The 25,225-nt window shown below is 41.6% G+C and overlaps 2 protein-coding genes across 4 annotated transcripts; both read right to left on the reverse strand.

The window, feature by feature from the left end:
- Positions 1-538: 538 nt before the first annotated feature.
- On the reverse strand, positions 539-9,195 carry LOC115108544 (GTP-binding protein REM 2-like). 3 transcript variants are annotated; one of them, XM_029633017.2, is made up of 6 exons: positions 9,057-9,195; positions 8,889-8,942; positions 7,847-8,162; positions 7,588-7,661; positions 2,964-3,141; positions 539-1,250 (listed from the first exon to the last, which is right to left on the reverse strand). In XM_029633017.2, the coding sequence occupies exons 2-6, from the start codon at positions 8,940-8,942 to the stop codon at positions 958-960; spliced, it is 915 nt and encodes a 304-aa protein (XP_029488877.1). In that variant the 5' UTR covers positions 9,057-9,195; the 3' UTR covers positions 539-957. The 3 variants fall into 3 exon arrangements, with proteins under 3 accessions (XP_029488877.1, XP_029488879.1, XP_029488876.1); XM_029633019.2 differs by lacking the exon at positions 8,889-8,942; XM_029633016.2 differs by lacking the exon at positions 9,057-9,195 and having other exon boundaries at positions 8,889-9,005.
- Positions 9,196-10,411: 1,216 nt separating this feature from the next.
- Positions 10,412-16,764, reverse strand: LOC115108545 (transcription factor MafA-like). Its single transcript, XM_029633020.2, is given in 6 exon segments — positions 10,412-12,174; positions 12,287-12,505; positions 13,434-13,721; positions 13,887-14,257; positions 14,260-14,690; positions 16,545-16,764. Coding segments are annotated over 5 exon segments (1,242 nt in total). The 5' UTR covers positions 14,477-14,690; positions 16,545-16,764; the 3' UTR covers positions 10,412-12,027.
- Between the last annotated feature and the right edge of the window lie 8,461 nt (positions 16,765-25,225).

A 25,225-nucleotide genomic window follows, 5' to 3' on the forward strand; every position in this document is an offset into this window, starting at 1 on the left:
GTGAGTGGGATTGAATGGAGAGTGGAACTAAGGGTGGTACAGTGGTGCTGTGTGATACTGATATCTGACAAAGTGCCATCTGGCACTCCTCCTCCCCAAAATAAACACATTCTGAAATGTAATTAATTCTCCTTAAAGTGTACCCTAATTTTATAAGGGAAGTGTTGAACACAAAATTCATATGGCACAGATTCTCCTTGTCTCCTTGACAACAGTAACCTGGCAATGATCACTCTACATACAATAAATCCTGGCTCCATTCTCCATCGCCTCAATCCTTCTATCTTATGCCTTTTCTAAGTTTAGTCTTTCTCTGGCCCTTTCTCTACCCCCTCTCTGTATCCCCATGGATACAAGATTGTCTGGATACTAAAAAAAGCAAGTGAATCCTCAAAATCTGAATCACTGTGAAAACCATGTTATATCAGGGCTGTTACTGTGATTGCTCTCTTGCACTTGCAAAAAGCATGCAATTAAGTTTCTGGGCTTTGAAGTATCACAACACACAGAGATACATATCCAGATAAAAAAGAGTCACTTTCCTTTCTCATGACTTCTCAGAGTATTTTATTTGGCCCTCAATGAAATCACATGGGAATGGAGATGGAGAATCAGTCAAACTACTGCAGTATGATGCTTAGGGTTGTATTTACAGGGGTTCAACAGCTAATTCTCTATTCTCTATGGTTCTCTACTACAACATTTCTACATGAATCAACCCAGATACGTCCATTGCTCCTTTAATGCCATTCTCTCTTCATCCATGTGTCATCCCCATTACTGTATCCTCCTCTCATCACTCACTTTTACATTCACTTTTCTCTTCACCGTAATTTACCTCTTTGAACCCCTCTCTCTATTTTGCAATTGCTTACATTCTATTTCCCTCTTGCTCGCTCTCTAGCCACCCCTCTCTCTTTCTATACATCCCTCATTTTATCCTTCCCTCATCCCTGATCACAGGGCTCCCAGGTCATGGCAGGAGCGGGACTTCTGTCTGAAGAACTTGCCCCCGTCTCGTTCCCTCTCGCGGGGGTAGCGTGGGACCAGGCTAGCGAGGAAACGCTTGGCCCGGTGGGTGATGCTCTCCAGGCCGCCAGCCATGTCGTGCCCATAGGCCCCTGGGGGCACCGGACTGAGGCCTCTGGCTAACCTCACAGCAGACTCCAGGAGCTCCACTGTGCGGTGGTCCAGAGAGGTTGACATTTCCACATACAGACAGTCAAACAGAGTAGCACTGGTGAAGGCCTCTGAGAGAGAGAGAGAGAGAGAGCGAGAGAGAGAGAATAAGCACAGTTGTCAGTGGTAAACGCATTACCCATTTAGGATGAGGGCATTGCGGATGAGATTGGGTACACGGTGATGTGCTGTTGTCACAGGTTCATCCATATTAGTTACATGTTGAAGCACCTCTTATTCTCTTATTGTGCTGTGACTCAGCCCAGCTCCCCTCTGGTTGACCTCAGGAACACTACAATATAAACATCCCTGCCTCTCTGGATTTTTTTGTCATTACAGACTACTATCCCTAGGACAAACACAAACACATAATTGAATGCATTTATTCAAAAGATGGGAAAAGCACATATTAAAGAGTGCAAGAGTGCAACACAGAAATCACGGGGAATGAGAAGCCAGATGATGAAAGATGATGAGAAGCAATTGCCCAAATTTGTCTTAATTAAAATCTTATTTGTTAGAGAGATAAAATTATCCCTGACAGCAGAGGAAGAGAGAACCAGTATAGTTCATGTTTTTTCTTCTGTGCACGCTCGTTCGGCTATATTATAAAACGAGAAGGAAGTGAGTTTTCACCCAGTTCCTGTAAAAGTAATTATGCAGAAAGCCTTGCTCTGCTCTCTGCCTCATAATAAGTCAAAGGCCACACGGATCTGAGGTTACACAACACTCATAACATGATCCCAAAAACAGCCAGGTCTGAGGAGCTGCAGTCTGGAGCAACACACATCACATAGACAGGTGGAGCTGAAAGAGAGTTTTGTGTTCATGTGTGTTATAGGTTGTGGTGACCATACAGCCAAGCTCAGGTGATATGTACATCTAGATGAATAGATTAATGCGTATTTTTATTTATTTTTGATTTTATATCACCTTTATTTAACCAGGTAGACCAGTTCAGAACAAGTTCTCATTTACAACTGCGACCTGGCCAAGATAAAGCAAAGCAGTGCGACAAAAACAACACAGAGTTACACATGGGATAAACAAACATACAGTCAATAACACAATAGAAAAATTTGTATACAGTGTGTGCAGGAGGTAAGGAAATAAATAGGCCAATAGTGAAGAAAGAATTACAATTTACACTGGAGTGATATATGTGCAGCGATCAGTAAGCTGCTCTGACAGCTGACGCTTAAAGTTAGTGAAGGAGATATAAGTCTCCAGCTTTAGTGATTTTTGCAATTCATTCCAGTCACTGGCAGCAGAGAACTGGAAGGAAAGGCATCTAAAGGAGGTGTTGGCTTTGGGGATGACCAGTGAAATATACCTGCTGGAGCGTGTGCTACGGGTGGGTGTTGCTATGGTGACCAGTGAGCTGAGATAAGGCGGAGCTTTACCAAGCAAAGATTTATAGATGACCTGGATCCAGTGGGTATGTTCTTAGTATCTCATGCAAAGTTCTCAGCACGCACAGTCCCTTCCTGCCATACTCCCACACTGCACTGCAGCTGAAATGCTGTGCCACTTTCTGTCTATATTCCTATATTTCTCCCTTCACCGCAGTACCCTGCAGAGATACAGCATAAAACTCAGCCTGTCGACACACTGGGTGGAGATGGCAGGCAGAGACAAGGCAATGAGAGAAGAGAGTATCTATAGGAATAGATCATCTGTAGGGAAAGGTATACACTATGGAATACTGCAGGTTAAGGTTGCAGCGACAAAGGGCGACCACTCTATCACTGTGCTGTAACAAAGAGAGGGCCAATCTGCCTCACCTTGAGCGCTGACCTCGCGCGAACGGACAAGGTCACTCTTGTTGCCCACGAGGATGATGGGAGTTTGTGGCTGCGTCTCCCTGAGGAGGAGGCGAAGTTGGGCGGTGCGGTGGAAACTACGCCTGTCCGTGACAGAGAACACCAGGACACACACCTCACACTGCAGAGCAGACAGGTCCTGAGAGAGAGAGGGAGGAAGAGAGATCACCACAACCATACCGCTTTACCTTCCATTTAGTCGTAGGAATTTTTATGAGAATAAACTTCTGTTTATATGTAATTATATGTCATTTATACCTGGCTCTAACATGGGTTCTGTGTCCTGATCTTGTCCACATTCTGATTATGCCCACATTTTCAGAAATGTGTATACTCATGGTATTAAAACGTGTCTCATATCCATCCACTGTGTCTGCATTGTGACCAGATTTCCTGGTCCTTCCCTTTAAAAAAATTATTTCACTGCTATATTTTCCAAACAATCTTTCATTATTTATTTTAAGACATATTGATGGCATATGTGAAGGATGCCGCCTGTCAATGATTTTAGAGGGTGGGATAATGATGATTTAAATGTTTTCACTGTCCAGATCGGTCTACACTTGTACATCCAGACACAATGCGTCTGGCTACCTCAAGAGGTGGTCAAGAAGATCTGATCACAATCAGATCACAGTGCCTGTTTAATTGTCTACACCTATCAAAAAATGTGAGCACAATCAGAATGTGGACAAGATCATGCCAAAGGACGCATGTTCAAACCAGGTAGAAACTCGGGCTGGGAATTGCCAGGGACCTCATGATACAAAATTATCACGATACTATACGTATTGCTGTTCTCAAGATTCTATAAGTATTGCGATTCGATACTGTAACGGCTGTTGGAAGGAGAGGACCAAGGTGCAGCGTGGTACGTGTTCATACTTTTATTTAAACTGAACACTGAATTAACAAAAATAACAAAGAGAACGAACGAAACGGAAACAGTTCTGTCTGGTGCAGACACAAAAACAGAAAACAACTACCCTAAGTATGGTTCTCAATCAGAGACAACGATAGACAGCTGCCTCTGATTGAGAATCACAACTGCCAAACAACAAAGAAATACAAAACATAAAAAATGAACATAGAATGCCCACCCTAGTCACACCCTGGCCTAACCAAAATAGAGAATAAAAGCCTCTCTATGGCCAGGGCGTGACAGATACTGTGATTTTATTCTGATTCGATGTTCCAAACATATTGCTCACCATATGTCCGCTGCAGAGGGACAAAAGAGAGCCATGAGAAAATTAGTTTTGATCAGTCAAGGAAATTAAAGTGCTGAAAAGAAATTGGCTCCCTATTTAAAAAGAAGATGAGAACAACTCATTTTGATTTTTAGTGCAGGTTCAGCCAACTAGCGCAAAAATAATATTGAGATATTGTCAAAACAATATATCGTCATAAAGAATATCCCGATATGTAAATAGCTCGACCCCCCCTATTACAATGTCACCAAGTGAAGAGGTAGAGGGAGGCAGCTCTTCCCTCCCTAAAAATCTTTCTTTATGTGGTTTGTGTCAACATTTTCCCACTGCTGTGCTGAGAGCATGTAATTATAACTCTGGCATGATGAGTGCTCTATGACAGACAGAGTCATATCAAAGAGTGTGTGTACAAACGATTGTTCTGGTGGTATGCAGTGAAAGCCTGCTGCCTGCAGCAGTCAAGAGTGAAAGTGAAGCCCTGTGCTCTTTCATTCTATGATTCCCTGCTGCCTAGAGACAAATTACCATACCACACCAACTGGGAACCACGTCAATTACTGATGACATACACAGAGAATACAATGAGACACACACACAAACACACACACTGGATACCCTTTGAGTGAATCCTTCATAAGTCACTGAAAACGCTTCAGGGACACTGTGTGAGCAAAGCTACATTTGATTTCTAAAATCGGAATTTAAGATTTCACTCTGGAGACTGCATCAAAAAGTTAACTCAAACTCTTCTGAACAGATGAGACAGAGCAGCATCACCAAGATCAGTATCTCCTAAAAGACAACCAAAGAACGTCAGTGATCCACTTACAGATGTAGGATCTTACTGTTTTTTTCAATCACTGCACATTGTATATTTCCAAAGTTCTTAAGTACAAAACTCTAAACGGATAGCACTTGTAATCCCCCTATCTTATAGGACCTTAGACTGTGCATTCATTGGGGTTTCACACATCTTTCACCCCTGAGTCATTCATGGAAAATCTAAGTTTTCTGTGAAATACCATGAGAACATTTTGCTTAGTCACCAATACTGTACATCAGATAATGATAGGCTCGATTTAGACATTTTAACTACCATTTAATCCAATAGCAAGAAAGAATATTAGCGGGTAAATATCATTTTCCATACAGTATTTGACTAGAACTTGACATGCACAATTATGTTATCATTTGTATCCAATGGCATGTTGTGAGAATGTTGAGAAATATGTCAGTCTTACAGTTTCATTAACCTTATACAGTACATACAGTACCAGTCAAAAGTTTGAACACACCTACTCATTCACTATTATTATTCTACAAAGTAGAAAATAGTACAAATAAAGAAAAACCCTGGAATGAGTAGGTGTGTCCAATTTTTTTGACTGGTACTGTACATAGGGCAAATCATCAGAAATAGGGTATTGTACATCAGTTCACTACTGTAAAAATGTAGCACAGTGTTGTATGCCATTTCTGCCCCATGCATCATTTTAGAAGATCACCTTTTCTACGTGACTTGTAAACTGATACAGAATCGCCTGTCTCTCTGTTTGAAATTCATTAGCTTACAGTGCATCAATGAAATTCATATCAATGAAAGTCAGATAATGATTTGAATGTTGTTATATACAAGTTACAACCCAGGTATTTCAGCAGTGCATTGTATACTGCACTATAATTCCAAATGGTAGCACATAGAGTGACTCTTTCCACTTTGTCCTATTGACGCAGAGTGGCTGATGGAGAATGATTATGTAGTATTTACAGCCACATCCATACATAAATTGATGTCAAATGTATAAGCTAAAATATAGAAATTGACAGTGTTCAGCAGTTAGCAAACTATATATGTTAACTAGGCACTACATGGTTAAGTAGTTATCAGTTTTGAGCAGTTTAATTAAGTGATAGATTGAAAATGCATCCGAATTGAAGAGGGATTTGGTGCAGTGAACAAGTGACTGTGAATTTATTTGTTGTACTCAGTAAATTGAAATGTGCTTAAAGTTTTGAAACATGAGCCATTTTTATGATCTGTTTTGATGTTCATGCTTAGAGTTATGAAAATGTACCACATACTTGTGAAAATTGCACCAAAGTGATTAAAAAAACACTGTAATTTGATCACCCTGTTATTGCAGGAACTCCGAACCTGTAGTGTAATCAAGGTTGAAAAAGGCTTCTAAAGTTTGTAATCATTTGCCCTAACAAAAATGTATCAACCCCTTCAAAAATGTCCATTAATTATAATCCACACAATAATTCACATTTTGCTGATTAAGGTAAACGAAAAGGAAAGATACAACTTCACAAACTATTGTGATTCCAGACTGGAAACCTCCTACAGAGAGATCATTTTGCAATACCCAACCTCCAGCTGAGTCAGAAAAAGCAAAAGGAAAAAAATGTCCCCAGTATGTCTGCTCAGTTCCCTCCCTCACCAGTGGTGGAAAAAGTACCCAATTGTCATACTTGAGTAAAAGTAAAGATACCTTAACAGGAAATTTCTCAAGTAAAAGTGAAAGTCACTCAGTAAAATATTACTTGAGTAAAAGTCTAAAAGTATTTGGTTTTAAATATACATAAGTATCAAAAGTAAATGTCATTGCAAAAATGTACTTAAGTATCAAAAGTAAAAGTAAAGTATAAATAATTTAAAATTCCTTATATTAAGCAAACCAGATGGCACAATTGTTCGTGTTTTTTTTTAGATTTATGGATAGCCATAGGCATATCCAACACTCAGACATCATTCAGAAACAAAGCATTTGTGTTAAGTGAGTCAGCCAGATCAGAAGCAGTAGAGATTACCAGGGATGTACTCTTGATAAGTGTCTGAATTTGACAATTTCTTACCTGCTAAGCATTCAAAATGTAACGAGTACTTGTGGGTGTCTGGGAAAATGTAAGGAGTAAAAAGTACATCATTTTCTTTTGGAATGTAGTGAAGTAAAGGTAAACATTTTCAAAAATATAAATAGTAAAGTAAAGTACAGATACCCCAAAAAAACTACTTAAGTAGTACTTTAAAGTATTTTTACTTAAATACTTTACACCACTGTCCCTCACACATCCATGAACACATTTGTTTGAAGCACGCTCAGGTGAAACAGAGTTAATCCAGTGGAAAATAACCTGATAATAGGCTTCCTTTCCAGCCAATCACAGACTCCCACAGGGGAATGTCATATTTCCACTGCTTGATCAAAGACAAGGAGATCGGGCAACACTTTATGACTAAACATGAGAAAAACTACACCAAAACCCCCACATTAAAAGTTAACCCATGAGATAAGACAGGGGAGGAGGGTAAAGGAGTAGAAAGAGAAGGCTGGGGTAGAGTGGGGCCACAGAGATGTAGTTTGGCTCACCTGCCTCCAGTTGTCGTAGATAAGGATGGTGCAGTCCTCGTCGTCCACGGTAACAGTACGTACATAGCCCTCTCCTGAGGGAGAGACATAGCAGGCAAGTTTCAGGTGGGAGATGAGGGGAAGAAGGCTTTTAGCTTATGTTCATTTACAAGACATACACATTGCTGGGATGTTATGCATTGCACACGCTCTACCTGTTAGTATCATAGGCCTATTTTTGTTGAAACACTGTCCAACATCCAAACACCAATCAATGTACCTTCAGAATCCACAGAAGCAGTTCTATCCAAATCTCCAGCCAAGGCGATAGCAAGGCTTGACTTGCCCACCCCATTTTGCCCCAGCAGGGCAATTCGAAAGGGCCCTTCAGAGGGGGGTCTCCCCTCTGCCGCTGAGGCGATGGTCTCATCCTTCGCCGGGCTGAAACTGATTGGAGGAGGAGAAGGTCCAGCCAACCCTGATGTCCAATCACAATCATCATGGACTGCTTCCTCTCGTCTGAGCTGGTGTTTGATTGGCACAGGGGTACTTCCTCTGCGTAAAGGTGGGGCACTGGACAGAGTCATACTGTCACACTAAAAGAGACAAATAAATAAATATACACATTACATTCACATACAACATGGACCAACAAGATTATGACTTTGTGTCCACATTTCCATCAACATTCCACACTCTGTTGCAGTTTTCCACACAGACAGAAATGGTCAATTGTCTAGAAAGCAGGGAAGGTGTTGTGGCGTCCGTGTGCATGCCTGTGCTTCCCAATGAACTACCTTAACCTCATCTGTCTCCAGGAAGACTTGACACCAATTGGACTGTAATAGGGAGTGGGCTAGTCACTCTCTACCTGACATGTTATCACTTTCAGTGTGATCCTGAAATAGAATGCTCTTACATTACTGTATCCCGCTTTGTATCTCTGACCCCCATTAACACCTGCACTGTCCCTGCCTGTCTCCCCCTCTCTATCTCGCCATCTCCCTTTGTATTTTAATCTCTCTATATCTGTCTGTCTCTCCCTTCACAGACACAAACACATTAAGAGATGCAGAGAACCACTCAAGAACTAAATGGTATGCCCATGACAAATTTGATGTTAGTGAAATCTAAAGCTCAAAAATAAATAACTAATCAAAACCCTTCTATTATGTCACCAGCACCTCCCACGTTTTGTCACTCACAGATGACAGATGTCTTGTGAGGCAACCGTTAGGCAAACTATGACATATTTGCATCGATATAAACAGTTAAAAAGCTACGTGCTGCCCGGCACATTGTGTTTAAACATCCCCGCCTACCTTAGCCAGTGTTTCCTCGATATTGATATTGTCTATGAGCGCATCTGTCTGCATCTGCAATGTGAAATACACCGGTCAGAAATCGACTCCCTACTCCCGAGCGTTTTCCCGCCCTCCCACTCATCTCACTCCCGTGCGCTCTACCTCAAAGCCACAGGATGATCTCACCTGACAAGACTCGCAGCACCAACAAAGTAAAAACGGTTCTCTCTCTCTTTTCCACTTTCTCTCTCTCTCTATTTCATGCGCGCTCAGAAACAAACATCACACGCAGAGACTCAGAGGCTACACAGACAACACACTTCTCTCTCCCCCACAGTGTGCTTTCGTACAGTAAGTTAGGTCCTCCTGCAGTGTTTCTTCTGCATTATGACTCACTTACATGACGTGTAAATAAATGCTCGTTGCCAGCTTTTTATTTTCTTAGACAAAATTGATTTAGGCTATTGAATGTAAAGCTGCGTTGACTGGATTTTCTCTGTAGAGAAAATGTCATGTGGAGTCCATCTCTATAAAATGTTTGAATGCAGGAGCTACATGGGTCAGATAAAGCATAAATCATCATCTGTTGATAAGATGCTCATTTCACTCCACTAATTTCTATTTTGGATGCTGCAGATACTTGGAATAATAGGTGTACATTTCGGCACTAGGGCGCAGCAGAGTACAGTTTTCTCTTCCTGCACCTCTACCATGTATTGCCCTTTTGAGTGTGTGTTTGTGTGTGTGTGTGCGCGCGCGTATATACATGTTTGTGTCTTTGGGCATTCAAAGTACTGTACATGTGTTCATACACATGTGCGTTTCTGCGGTCACTTTATCCCTTGGGCAGTAACCTCTAACATACTCTCTCGCTCTCTCTCTTTCTCTCTCACTCTCTGTCTGCCTCTCTCCTATTAGGCCTTCTTAGGCTATCAACATTTTAGCACTGGGTTTTCTGTTGTTGGTGTTTCTTGTCTCTCTCTATCACACTCTCTGTAAATATTATTTTACACTGGGGGGAAAAAAGGGAGCAATTTTTCATCTCTGATATTTGCAAGCTGAGATTGTATGAATGTGAATTTGCGTGTTGTAAGTGAATGTAAGTGTGAGTGGCTGTGTGTAGCAGCGTGAGTAGGGTGAGTGTTCATGTTACTCTGTGTACGTCCTCTGCACACAATGCTACAATGGACTCCGGCAGTGAGCAGTCAGGGCGCTATTATAGCCCTAATCCTGTCCCTATTATACAGGCCAGAGAGAGCGAGAGCCACAGAGAGGGAGGCAGGGCCGAGGGTGAGGTCATCCCAAACAGAGCTCTGCCGGGGTCACTGCCTCTCTATAGAGGGACACAGAATGACAGAGAGATGGAGGGAGAGAAAAATGGAAGAGGGGATGAAGTAAATAGAACAGGTCTATAGGAGATTGGAAAAGTGGGAGGGACAGAGAAGGGATAGAGAGAGATTACTAGGTGTTTAAAGTACATGTGAAACCGAGACAAAGAGAGAAATTCAGAAAAAGATTGGAAAATTAACAAAACTGCCAAGGATGATAAAAATATTGTCTTTATTTCATAGGAAACCACACTACAGTAGGAGCATCAACCATGATTGCAATAATGATTGTAGTCATACTATTGAAAATAATCAAAAAAATAATTAAAATATGGATTTATCCTGCTTGAAAATAAAAGTACACACTAAGCTTGTAGATTAAATTGTAAACCAGTAAAATAAAATAATAATAATCGGTACATAAATAAACAATTAATAAATACTGTGAATTAATAAGTGAATAAATAAAACAGACAAATCAATTAATTAACCTACACCTAGCCAAAACAATTAGCTCTAATGTAGCTACCCTGGTAACATTTCATGAGCTGGTTAAGAGAGGTGTCTTTGAATGTCCACATTTTCTTGCATTTCACCCCACTTTTTAAGAATCCACAGTGTCCAGCTCTGTGGTGCTTGATGCATTAAGGTTGTCGCTCTCTTACAAAAGTGTTTTCAGCACAACCTAGATTGTATTATAAAAGCTTGAAGACAAAACATAGTAACACAGTCCATTTAGCCCTCTGTTGCCTTTTTGGGGGGGATGTTCTTTGTACAGACCTATTTGACGACAACAACTGCAGCAACCACAGTTTCTTGTTTCACATGTTAGAGCCAACTGATTGATTGTGGAAATCCTACAGTACAGGTTGACAGAAGAAGTCTCTTGGAGGTCTGTTCACAAATCACAGATAGCACACTGCAATTATTCTTCATAGTCATTAAAAATGTATGTTATTTTAGTATGGATATGTTTGAATTTGTCTTTTTTTATGTATCTACTTTATACATGAGTGTTTATGTCAATTTTTCATTTAGCACAACCACAGGAATTCTATCAGAAAAAGGATCCTTGTACGTTATTTTTCTATGATTATTCATCTTAGAAATGTGATAGTGGGTAACAAGTCTTGGTGAGCAAAAACACCTTGGTAGGCAACTGTGAAATATTTGCTGGCGAGTACAACTGCATGCCATGGACACTTGAAGATCATACACCACTACACATCCAATACCACAGCACTACTCAGACCTTTGAGTTTCCAATGAGCCCAGTCAACCTACACCATCACAGTGTGCATGTCAGGGGCTGGATTCAACCCAACCATTGTTTGGATATCAGTTCATTTTTTAATTTGTTCTGCTTGAAATAAATGTGCATAGATAGGTTGATAGTGTTAAGGTTGATGAATGCTACGATGGAGTTTGTTCAGTTTGAGGATGACCTATGACCTTCCATGCCCCTATTTGACCAGTGCAGGATGCATCCTGAAGATGTTTCATTGAGTCTTCGTGCTACTATGAACGTCACTGTGATATCAAAACTGAAATCTTCACCATTAGTCCGGTTTATGAAGCAATCTAGGGCTCAATTCTAACCCTAAGTTAACAGTCAAGTGCCAGCTCAGCAGGTTGATTTCACAGTCATATATGGCCTAGTTCTAACCCCACTACCTGCCTGACAACCTCCACACATGCACACACACACCCAACCCTCCCTCCCTTCCTCCCAAAGACTGATTTCCCAGTGCTGGCCTTATTTAGGCTGACCTGCTCTTTTACCCCACTCTCATCCCTCAATTTTTATGTCCTCTCCTCTGGGTATGTCCTCAGAGGAAGTAGTCAGGTGGTGGGGAGGGGGGGTTGTTGGCGTGGGTAGGTGGAGCATCGTTTGTGCTGACAAGCTTTTCGTAGCGAGCCTTGTAGGCGTCCCTCTCCCTCAGCACCCGAGATAGCTCACACTGCAGCTGTTCCAACTGAGGAGAGAGACGGACAGGAGAGAGTTATTAGAGCTTTTATTTTGTAGTTGTTGGCAGTGGTGTGTTTTGTGTGTGTGTGTGTGTGTGTGTGTGTGTGTGTGTATCCTACCTGTTGTGTGAGGACGTGTTTCTCGGACTCCAGTGCGTGGCGGTGCTGCAAGCGTTTGTAGCGACAGGACTGGGCATAGCCTCGATTCTTTAGCGTACGACGTTTCTGCTTGAGACGCACCACCTCATCCTTACTGACGCCACGCAGGTGTCTGTTCAGCTCCCGCACTGATAGGCTCACCAGCTGTTCGTCTGAGAAACGCTCATCCAGCCCACCACACTGCACACAGACACAGGGAGAGATGGTTACTTCCGAACGTTGACATGAATTACGGTTATACAGAATAGATAGGACTTAAAACATTTTGACTGACTTTCAATGTGTGTGTGTGTGTGTGTGTGTTTGTGCGTGTGTGTGTGTCTGAGTTGTGCATGTGTGGTTCTGTGCGTGATGTGAGAGCGTGCCTAGCTGTGTGTGTCAGGGGGCACATTTTGGTATCACATGTCCATAATCTGTCAGATAATCTGACTGATTGAAAGTGACAGTAATCAGGGTTATACACAGCAATAATAGCAGATATTATCATAAGCTCACACTGTGCTCCACATACTGCACAGAGATTCTCTCAGACACCTGGTTGGAGAATGCAGCTATAGAACAGTACTGAACATGCCATACACAATAGCATTACCAGCCCCACACATAGCTCCTTCAACCATAGAACAGCTAGAGGAAAATCAAAATCAAATCAATTCAAAGCCCTGGAGTTATTGATGTGGCCTAGTAAGTATTAGCTTTAACACAGTTCATATATCAATGTTGATGTAGTACAATTGTTTGTATCTATTAAAAGGAGAATTATTGCTCCCTTTATTACATTTACTCCAATATTCTGTACTTGCCTGCAGGACAAACAATGCATTTTTAAACAAGGAATGTCTACAGATAAACTCATTGTCATCTCAGAGTAGAGGCATGTTTTCTATACTTATAGCAGGTACACGGCAAGCACACTTAATCATGTTCTAATGTTCTAATCCCAATCCTTTACAGCATGATCCCTCTATCACATCTCCCTCCCCTCTCCCATATGCTCCTGCTCCATCCAGTACTGGCGCTGTTGTTGCTAGCCTTCTCGTTTCTCTTATCTTGGTTATTCTACTATATTTTGTTTCATACTGTCATGCCCCCTGACCATATTAATTACTTGGAGGTGATGATGATGATGATGATGATGATGGCCATGCATGGGGTGGTGCGGGTGGTGATGATGATTATGATGTGGATGATGGTGATGAAGTCGGTCAGAGGGGCTCTGGGGTTGTGGGTAGGATGCTGAAGAGGGGTTGGTGTTGGGGAGCAATTGAGGGCCAGAGGAGAGGTAGAGGAGTGGACGATGACACATATCCGTCCCATTGGCGCAGGAAATGTCACCTCCACTGTCACTACCCGAATCCCCCAGGTTACTGCTGGAACTCTGGGAAAGCACTGGGAACTGAGAGCGAGAATACACAGTGGACAATTGGAAAGAGGGAGAGAGAAAAAGAGAAATACAAACATTGATTATAGTCTATCTATGTCATTACGAACCCACTATCAAAAGTGAATAACAACATATCATTTACAGACATCCACAGACAATATTGGCAGTGTTACATACCTGTGAGTTAACAGCTGCTGCAGCTGAGTTCAGTAGAGCCTCCACAGCGTCCTCACAGCCCAGGAAGCTGCCGACCGACCCTCTTTCTCTGTCTCCCCGCTCTGGCCCGCCTCCCAGCAGGGACGCAGGTCCCCCCGCCTCCCCTCCAAACTGCTGCTGCAGCGCTGCGAGCCAGATCAGGTCCTCCAAAGAGGCAGGGTTAGGACCCTGGGCACCCCCATGGGAGGGGCTACCCTCCACGTTCCCCTGAGATCCAGAACTGATGCCAGAAGTGTAGCTGTTTGAGATGGACAGAGGGAAGGAGATGGAGGAGGAAGGGGAGAGGGAGGAAGAGGCTGAGGGAGGTGGGTGGGCATCGCTCAGTGTTGGAGAGGGGGCAGGGAGTTGTATGGGCTAGAGCTGAGGCTGGTGTAGGGACCAGGGGAACTGGAGGGGTCGTGGGGTAGGCTAGACTTGGGGAATGTGCAGGGGGGAGGGAGAGGAGGAGTGTCAGGCTTCACCTCAAACTTAAGGAGGTCAAAGTCATTGAGGTACTCCATCGCCAGTGGACTGGGGGGGAGGGAGGGCATGGGGAGAGAGGGAGATGACATGGCCACGGCTTTGGGAGCAGACTGAGTTTGTCCGTGTGTCAGGGTTGTGTGTTAATCCACCTCTCTGTTTTAGTGCAGCAGCAGTCCATACACAACAACAGGCTTGATGCCTCCCAATACTCAGACAGCGCTGGTGTCCAATAATGGACTGACTGGTGACTGTCCTCTGTGGAGAAAACAGTCTTCCTGTGTCCGTGTGTGTTTCTTCTTGGTCCTGTCAGAGAGAGAGAGAGAAAATGGCATAGGTGATCGTTCTCAAAGCTGGTGTAAAGTCATGAAAACAACATCTCTATGTGTTAGGTAGACAGGAACTGAGGTCAAGATAACATCTCTAATGAGGACAGAGAAGAGGAGAGAGAAGAGGACAGGATGTGGGAAACAACACAAGAACAACAATCTGGCCATAGACGGAAGAACCTCTTTACCAGACCTCTCTCTCTCTATGGCTTACAATTTGTCTGAGTATGTACAGGTAATGAACTAGATCCAAAACAATTAGTGCAACTTTCTAGAAAGTAGAGAAATCAGGACTCTCACCCTGTGCACCCAATCAAGTGAATTTACACTTGTGAGGTAGTGTTATTCTCCAGTGTGAGTATGTGTCCAACTGTCTGCTAGTATGTTGAAGTATTAAGTGACTAATCCTCATTCGATCCCCATTGCCCCCCATAGACACACACACACACACACATTTACACACATGTACACACACACAAATAAACATGATTTGGATATTCCTACATCGACCTCAACTCACTAATAGCAAATATATTTGTATAGACGTTTGTCAGCTTGCATTCTTGTCGTACTATATAATTCAGACTCCTGTTATATACCGGTAGTAAGCATGCTGTTATGCAGCAAAGACTGATGTCTGATGTGGCATAATCAAACAAGAGAGATATGTATACCCATATTATACACCTAAATACTTTCGTCAACTTTTTTGACACAATCTGTGACATCATATGACTGGAATGGTGTGATGTTGAAATAATTGACTATGGGGTGAATTTGGTCATCATCAAGTCCAACTAAACTTTTTTTGCTGTGTGAAATTTCAAAGCTATCTGAATTTCAGGGACAAATCAGTAAACAATGCAGTAGGATAGAACTTCTACCTATCTCATGGCTTCAGTATTTTCTTAATGGGATGACATTCATTCACTTGATAACATAACAGGTCAAAGCACATTTCAGTAATTCAAAAAGCATTCACTTTTCATAATCTCCATAACAGAAGAGATTTCCAAACCTAAATTTCAAAAACTGTTTCAAAGCTAAGGTTGTGACCTAATGAAGACCTGTAACTTTTCTCTGCTGTTTTATTTCGCAAGGGTCATTTAATGAAGAAACACTTGTGCAGAGAAGATAATCTAACTGAATATTATATAAATATATATTAATGACAGAAAAACATAGACTTCAAAAACATTATCCAACATTTACTGAAAACATGTCAAAAGATATTAAACTCAAAGAAAATGCTCACTCTTTCTAGTATTCTTGTTTTATGTTAGAACACTTTGAAACTTAAACTTTGGGCTAATTACCACACAACAATTACATAAACAAACTGAGAATCGGTCTGATCATGTACAAGAGCACATTTGGAAACATAGTACTATCGTTTTTCTTGAAAATAAAACATTTGAAATTGGAACAACAACCTCAACATTGGTAGTACAACATCCCAAACTATTTCAACAACAAATACTTCATCAGTATCAGCACCGACTATACTGATGATAATCATCATATTTACTGTCAAATTAATAATAATGACAATCCATGTCAGACAGATGGTTCTACTGGTTCCACATATTAAGTGTAGCCCCTGATGTCCACTATGGATCATGACAGAGAGGAAAAACTGTGGGGCGCCACAGAGGCCTCAACCTGGCTTCAGCCCAGAGTAGGGGGAGAGAGAACCAACAGAAAGACAGAGAGACATGGGGAAAGAGAGAGAAAAAAGTAGAATGACACTAGGAGAGACAAAGGCCTGAAAGAGAGAGGAATGAGAGGGATGGAGAAGAGGAGGTGTATTTGAAAAAAAAAAAAGTCTTACCGTAGGTCATAGATAGGATGATTGATTTGGATGTCCTCTCACCATTTCCCCCCACAAAAGTGACAATACTGACGGATTTACCGACACACGTTCACAGAGAGAGACAAAAAAGAGAGGGTGTGTGCACATGTGAGTGCATATGACACTCTGTCACTGAGTGTCACTGCCCCCTCTCTTTCTCTCCTCTCTGTTGCAAATCCCTGTCTCCCTCTTCATCACACTCCCCTCTTCTCTCTCACCCCAATATCCCTCTCTAGAGCCATGGCTCTCTGCAATCATGGTTCAAATCTCTCTCTCTCTCGCTCTCTCTCTCTCTCTCTCGCTTATTCTGTCCCCCCAACTCCACTAGCCCCTACATTTTTTGTCATTGCCAAAAATACAATTAACTCTGTTTAAAATGTAATATTTTTTGCATCAACATACACCCATGCACTTACACCCATCCCCCAAACAAACTCTCCACACACACATGCAAACCCATCAGTAGTCACATGTCAGATCATATTATAAACCATGTTAAGCGTGTGGTGGTAACACCACAAGCAGCGTGCTCATCCGGGCATGTCATGATGTCACCTTATCAATGCTTCATGACATATACTTGCATCCCATTTGCTGCTACAGTGAACTGCGACTGCTACACACATGTTTATGAAGATAACCATGTTGACAGCTTATCAACAGTGATCTTGTAATAGAAAGACTAAGAGAGACTTCTTAGTGCTTTTACAAAGGTTGTATTGAAACTTGATTGATGGGTTTGTTGGCTCTCTACCTCCACACAGTGGACACTGATTCAGAGGCATTGGGTTTAATGCAGAAGACCAATTTCAGTTGAATGTATCCAGTTGGGCAACTGACTACAGTGCCTTCAGAAAATATTTACACAATATTTACATTTTCTTGTGTTAAAGCCTGAATTTAAAATTCGATTTTTTTGTCACTAGCCTGGACTCAATACCCCATAAAAAAATGAAAAGCTGAAATGTCTTGAGTCAATAATTATTCAACTCCTTTGTTATGGCAAGCCTTAATAAGGTAAGGAGTAAACATAATAAGTCACATAATAAGACTCACTCTGTGTGAAATAATAGTGTTGAACATGATTTTTGAATGACTATCTCATCTCCGTATCACACACATAGAATCTGTAAGGTTCCTCAGTCGATCAGTGAATTTCAAACACATATTCAATCACAATGACCAGGGAGGTTTTCCAATGCCTCGCAAAGAAGGGCACCTAGTGGTTGTTGGGTAAAAAAAAAGCAGACATTGAATATCCTTATGAGTATGGTGAAGTTATTAATTACTAACTCAGTTGCCTGAGAGGGAGGAAACCGCTAAGGGATTTCACCATGATGCCAATGTTGACTTTAAAACAGTTACAGAGTTTAGTGGCTGTGATAGGAGAAAACTGAGGATGGATCAACAACATTGTAATTACTCCTAAATGACAGAGTGAAAAGAAGGAAGCCTGTGCAGAATAATAATAAACTGCAAAAAATGTGGCAAAGAAATTAACTTTATGTCCTGAATACAAAGCGTGTTTGGGGCAAATCCAACAACACATCACTGAGTACCACTCTTCATATTTTCAAGCATAGTGGTGGCTGCATCATGTTATGGGAATGCTTGTCATCGGCATGGACTAGGGAGTTTTTTAGGATTAAAAGAAACAGATGGAGCTAAGCATGGGCAAAATCAAAGAGGAAAACCTGGTTCAGTTTACTTTCCTACAGACACTGGGGGACATATTCACCTTTCAGCAGGACAATAACCTAAAACAAAAGGCCAACTATACACTGGAGTTGCTTACTAATGTCACGTCCTGACCTTAGTTCCTTTGTTATGTTTCTTGTTTAGGTTGGTCAGGGCATGAGTTGGGGTGGGCAATCTATGTGTTGTTCTAGTTTTGTTTTTTTATTTGTTTGGCCTGGTATGGTTCTCAATCAGAGGCAGCTGTCAATCATTGTCTCTGATTGAGAATCATACTTAGGTAGCCTGTTTTTCCCACTTGATTTGTGGGTAGTTGTTTTCTGTTTTGTGTGTTTGCACCTTACAGGACTGTTTCGTTCAATCTCTTTGTTGTTTTGTTCAGTGTACAGTTGATTTATTAAATATTAACATGGACACATACCACGCTGCGCATTGGTCCGATCTTGACTACTCTTCCTCAGAAGAGGACGAAAACCCTTACAACTAAATGACATCGAATGTTCCTGAGCAGCCTATTTACAGTTTTGACGTTAATCGTCTTGAAAATCTCTGTCTAGCAATCAACAACCAACTTGACAGAGCTTGAAGATGTCACGCCCTGACCTTAGAGATCCTTTTTATGTCTCTATTTTGGTTTGGTCAGGGCGTGAGTTTGGGTGGGAATTCTATGTTTTGTGTTCTATGTTTTCTATTTCTTTGTGGTTGGCCGGGTATGGTTCTCAATCAGGGGCAGCTGTCTATTGTTGTCTCTGATTGGGAACCATACTTAGGTACCCTTTTTCCCACCTGTGTTTGTGGGAGGTTGTCTCTGTTTAGAGCACTTTGCTTTTGAGCGTCACGGTTTGTTTTTGTAGTGTTTGGCATCATTTTGATTAAAATAAAGAAAATGTACGCTTCCCACGCTAAACTTTGGTCCTCTCCTTTGAACAGCCGTGACAGAATATTTTTTTTATGAATAATGTGCAAATATTGTACAATCCAGGCATGCAACACTCTTAGACACTTATGCAGAAATAATCACAACTGTAATCACTTTCAAATGGGATTCTAACATGTATTGACTCAGGGGTGTGAATATGTATGTAAAATAGATATTTCTGTATTTAATTTTCAATACATTGGCAAAAATGTCTAACAACATGTTTTCACTTTGTCATTATGGGGTATTGTGGGTAGATGGGTGAAATAAAAAAATATATTGAATCAATTTTAAATTCAGGTTGTAACACACCTTCTGAAGGCACTGTAGGTATCCCACTTTCCCCTTTCCCACTTACCGCTACTGAAACACTATGAAGACCTATAAAAAACAAATGCGCAACAATGATGTAATGACAGAAATCAAGAAGATAAATGCATGATAATGTTTTGAAGCGCTACAGTGTCATTTAAGTGAGTCATTCTCATTCAAAATTTAACTTTCTTATTTTGTATCTGATATCTGGGGAAGGGACTAGAAAGCTATTTTGTGGGGCAAATGAATCAAGCGAAATAACGTCAATTCACTTCAAATCATTATTTGACTTTCCATATTAAATAATAAACTCAAAATTGCTACAGGCACTGGCAAGAGATATTAAAATATCTGGCCATGGTTCATGTCTCTGTTCTTTGCCTGTCCCCCAAAATCCCAGACCCCATTTCCACTCACACCCTGTTGTCTCTTGGAGTTAGCCTTTAGAAACCGTATAATCTCTGTTTTTTCACCCCTTTGAAATTCATCAAGCTGAGAAAAGCATAACAAGCACTTTTTAATGATCCTCAAAAGCTAAACTCGTTAATCCGGAGTCTCTTTGTGTCTTAATAAGGTCTCGTTAAGGAATCAGTGAGTTAATATTGTCTGCCCAAATCTGATCTGAAGGGTAAACAAAACCAATAACATACCGAGACAGGCACGCACACACAGACAACCACACATACAAAAAAAGACGCACAGACATTTATTTGAATCTAGGCCATGTTATTTAACTCTGTCCAACACAAAACATGTAATTATGTTGTCTATTTATCAATCAGATATTCAGCCTTGGGGTGTAAGAACAACACAGTCAAGCAGACAGAGGTACAGCCACCAGAGACCATCCTACTGTTTCTAGAACTGCAAAAACAATTACCCCCCTTTCCTCTACCTCTATATCACTATCTCCTGTCATGTTTCCGGGGGAAAGCTTAACGTTTAAACCAACTGGGTCCGAGGGACAAAGAGAGAGAGAGGGAGATATAGAGGAACTTACCTCATACTTCGTGCCAAATACATTACCACCCCTAGCGTACACAACAGCTCCAACATCCCTCCTCACCTCACCTCTCATCATTCAGGAGCCACATCTCAAACACTATTTTCATATAATCATCAACATAACTCAGACACCTCACATACTGTATGATACCACAAATCACAATCCCCAAAGCTCACTCAGTTTCAGTCCATATCCAACCTACATGCATCTTTCTCTCCTTTGTAATATCCCTTGTTCTGAGCACTTGCTCCTGAACAGTAATACTTGCATCACCTCTCTGAAATAATACTAGCAGCATTTTTTTTTAGAGACTACTGTGGCATTAAAAAATGGATCAGTCTGTCTTCCTAGCTGTTATCCACACGTGTTACTGTAATAATCACTCTATTTGGCATATGCATTTTTGATTAGTGTAATATGTGTAATAACAGTTTCACAGCTCCTTGTGTCATGGGGTTGAGCAGAGGGCTTTGGCCTAGGGCAATGATTAGCCACGGAGCCAGTGACGCCCAACCCCTCAGCACAGCGCTGACCCCACAGTCACCCCGGTTTGTCTACCCTAATACCTTAAAACAGCTCCTGTCCTGGGTCAAAGTGTCAAAAGTATAGTAGAGAAAGAGGGGAATGGAGGAGAGGGACCTGAGCAATGTCCCTCTAAGCTGCGCGGGTATGCGGCCGTGCACCTCCTCCAAGACTGCCACACAAAAGAAATGTCAGGACACACAGAGACGCAAGAGATTGAACTTTACTGAGTTCGCCCTATTACTTTGCACTATACAAATCAACGCTTTTTCTGTGATCGAATTAACATTATATCAGGCTCTTTTCAATGCAACAAACCAAAACAAATCTAACCTTGCAAGATTGAGTCTGTGATTTTGTTGTAGGCAGAGCCAGAGAGCAATGGAGTAGAATTCTATTGGTGAAGGGTAGCCCATGAGCCCCGAGTGAATGCGCTTTTCAGATCAGTCCAGATCAGCATGTGCACAGTTGTTGATATTCTTTGCTAGTTAGCGAGTTATTAGCCCTGTTATATATAAGTATAGGTCAACAATAGGGAGTTACTGCTTCCTACAGGAGCACAAAATGTGTAGACCACATTTATTTGAAAAGCCAGTCAGGTAAAAAGCTTATGTTAAGAGGTAGTGTTGTATTTTGAGACAGGCTTGAATATGCAAAGAAGCCAATAGGCAGAGGGGTAGCCAACCTTGTCTAATTCTCAATATGGTAATAATAATTACTTTTATTTAGTAAAGTGGTTTCTTGCATCATAAAACAATGTACAGTGCCATTTACAGTCTAGGCCAATGATGTTACAGACAGAAGTACAAAATGTATTTTTTTTTATGTCAAGCTCATCATAATGTAAAAAACGTTTTAAAAGTCTCATGCAATGTGGGCCTCCATTGAACACCACATACTGTGGGCTATAGCATAGAAATCAAAAGCTATACTATATATACAAAAGTATGTGGACACCCCTTCAAATTCGTGGATTTGCCTATTTCAGCCACAAATGTTGCTGACAAAAATGTAGCCATGCAATCTCCATAGACAAACACTGACAGTAGAATGGCCTTACTGAAGAGCTCAGTGACTTTCAACGTGGCACCGTCATAGGATGCCACCTTTCCAACAAGTCAGTTTGTGAACTTTTTGCCCTGCTAGAGTTGCCGGTCAACTGTAAGTGCTGTTACTGTGAAGTGTAAACGAGACCGCCGAGTGCTGAAGCACATAGCACGTAAAAATCGTCTGTTCCCTGTTGCAACACTCACTACCGAGTTCCACACTGCCTCTGGAAGAAACATCAGCACAAGAACTGTTCGTCGGGAGCTTCATGAAATGGGTTTCCATGGCCGAGCAGCTGCACACAAGCCTAAGATCACCATGTGCAATGAACCCTGACCTCAACCTCACTGAACACCTTTGGGATGAATTGGAACGCCGACTGCAAACCAGGCCTAATCGCCCAACATCAGTGCCCAACCTCACTAATGCTTTTTTGGCTGAATGGAAGCAAGTCCCCACAGCAATGTTCCAACATCTAGTGGAAAGCCTTCCCAGAAGAGTGGAGGCTGTTATAGCAGCAAAGGGGGGACCAACTCCATGTTAATGCCCATGAATTTGGAATGAGATGTTCGCAGGTGTCAACATACTTTTGATCATGTAGTGTATTTCAATGTGAAAATGTTATGGGATTTGCTCCATTGGTTTTGTTGGTAGGCCTGCATTATGCTCAAATAGCCACAATAGCCTATTGGCTTCTGTCTGAAACTGTAAGGGTATTCTCACAAATTTCAAATTTCCACTCAGTTTGCTCAGTGCTGCAAAATATTAGAGGGAACATTGAACATGAGGGATTAAAAGTGCAACATGCCCTGTTTTCTAACAGAGCAGGGCACTGACTGAGACAGATGGTGTGACGCTGTGGTCTGGAGGTTCCCTCTAACTCCCTCTGATCCCACAGATACATATCCTTATCCTGGCTAACTCTGTTACAAGCAGCAGGCTTACACGTCTCACCTCATAAGGGGCCCCCCTCCCTCGCAGGATCTGTCTCCTTCACTCTCTATCTCAACTCCCATGCACCCAGTAAAGCCTGCCGTGCCCCTATTCTTCTGCTTTAGACATGAAAATGACTGATTTTGTCCATCCCTCTCCTACTATATATCCTGTGCCTATAACAATATTAAATACAACAATATTAAATAAAAACATTACTGTAAAAACACACAAGAAACACAAGTAACCGTCAGGTAAAGAGTCAGATGATGTTCTACTACAAATAATTCATGGTTTCACCCTTTAGTTTTTGCAATTTGTTCTCCTCTTATATTTATTTATTTCCCCAAATCGATCTCCATTATTCACTGTTGCAACAGTTGTTTATCATTTATCTCCCTCCCTCCACCCACCCACCCTCCCTCTCTCCACCACTCCCTCCACCCTCCTTCCTCCCCCCCTCCCTCCCTCCATCCCCTGTGTGTCTGTGTCTGTCAATCTCCTTATTATTGTAAAAGGGATCTAATCCACCACTTCAACTGTTAAACCCTACTGTATCTAGCCCATTTAAGTCTCCCTCCTTCACTCCCCCACCCCTCCCTCCCCTTTCCTCACATACATGGTGCATGTTTTGATATCATCTCTCAAAAACAGTAATTGTTTGGCATGAATTTATAAAACTACTATAGTGCAATATTACTGGTAGATTCCACATTTGATTAATCTATTTCACCCCACTTCATGGGCTTGAGAGTTACTGATAGAGGAATTCTAAATTCCTTTATGTTTAATTGCCAAATCCAATTAAATTCACACTCATTTCTAATTCATGATAAGTTGTAAGTTTATCATTTGCATGAATTAGCACGAGACCAGTCTTAAAAACAAGTTCAGCATTTATTCTTGATGAGTACTGACCCAAAATACAAAGAACATTACATTTTAAAGAAAGAAGACATAAAATGACGTCATCAGTTACACCCCCTCTCTCCGATTTTCACAAGAACCCATTGTTTTAGGAATGGAACATTTTCCCAGGCATTTCTTATCTGTCTGAAAAGCCACAGCATCCCTCCCTAACCTTCCCAGTAGACACAGACACAATTCATTTCTGCTTACATTTTCAGTAACAGTACAATTAAGAACCCATACTTTTCAAATCATAACATAATAGTATTAGCATAAATGGTTCTAATCATTAATGAATACATAATTGATCATCTAAACTATATTTTCCTCTATCAGTTACCAATGAAAAAAAAACTAGTACAAGTTCTAGTACTATAACTGAGCTGTCTGGCATTGGTTTGTATAGTATGTATATTGTTTGTCTTTGTGTGTGTCTGTGTATGTGTCCACTTGTTGAGTATTGTTGTGAGTGGGATTATCAGGCTAGTCAAGGGATTAGAGAGCTGATTCTGTTTCTGTAACTGGTGTCAGATTAGCAGATACCCGCACTTTAATAAACCATCTGTAATGTAGACAAAAGCTGTCAATAGTCCCCCCCAGAAGTGTCTACACCCCACACAGATCAATGGTACTAAGTTATTTACCACATTCCAATGTTAATCACGATCACGGTACGTTTTAATACGTGTTTCTATTAGATGTGTAGGCTCTTAACTTCACTCATTCTAAAACTTCCCTACAATTATTTCCCAAATATCCGTACCTGTTCCATGTCGGATATTCCTCACAGACTGTGCTATTATGTGCTGCAACTCACCGTGGCCACTTTTTGCCAGGGCAACGACTCTTCATTTTAATTTGGATACTTGCATATAACAGCTGTACCACTAAATCACCATTAGTTCCACCTGAATAGATGAATGACTAAAAAAACAGACACACAAAGAAGAGACAGACAGGACAGGACAGGACAGGACAGGACAGGACAGGACAGGACAGGACAGGACAGGACAGGACAGGACAGGACAGGACAGGACAGGACAGGACAGGACAGGACAGGACAGGACAGGACAGGACAGGACAGGACAGGACAGGACAGGACAGGACAGGACAGGACAGGACAGGACAGGACAGGACAGGACAGGACAGGACAGGACAGGACAGGACAGGACAGGACAGGACAGGACAGGACAGGACAGGACAGGACAGGACAGGACAGGACAGGACAGGACAGGACAGGACAGACAGACAGACAGACAGACAGACAGACAGACAGACAGACAGACAGACAGACAGACAGACAGACAGACAGAC

The sequence above is a fragment of the Oncorhynchus nerka genome, linkage group LG24, assembly GCF_034236695.1.
Source record: "Oncorhynchus nerka isolate Pitt River linkage group LG24, Oner_Uvic_2.0, whole genome shotgun sequence".
In the NCBI taxonomy this organism is placed as follows: domain Eukaryota; kingdom Metazoa; phylum Chordata; class Actinopteri; order Salmoniformes; family Salmonidae; genus Oncorhynchus; species Oncorhynchus nerka.

What these genes read in the sequence shown, in the direction of transcription:
- LOC115108544 (XM_029633017.2), bottom strand. Translation starts at nt 8,942, where the DNA reads ATGCAGACAGATGCGCTCATAGACAATATCAATATCGAGGAAACACTG. An exon ending in TCGAGGAAACACTGGCTAAG is followed by an intron (nt 8,163 to 8,888) that starts GTAGGCGGGGAT and finishes TGTCTCTTTTAG; the next exon opens with TGTGACAGTATGACTCTGTC. An exon ending in GCGCGAGGTCAGCGCTCAAG is followed by an intron (nt 1,251 to 2,963) that starts GTGAGGCAGATT and finishes TCTCTCTCTCAG; the next exon opens with AGGCCTTCACCAGTGCTACT.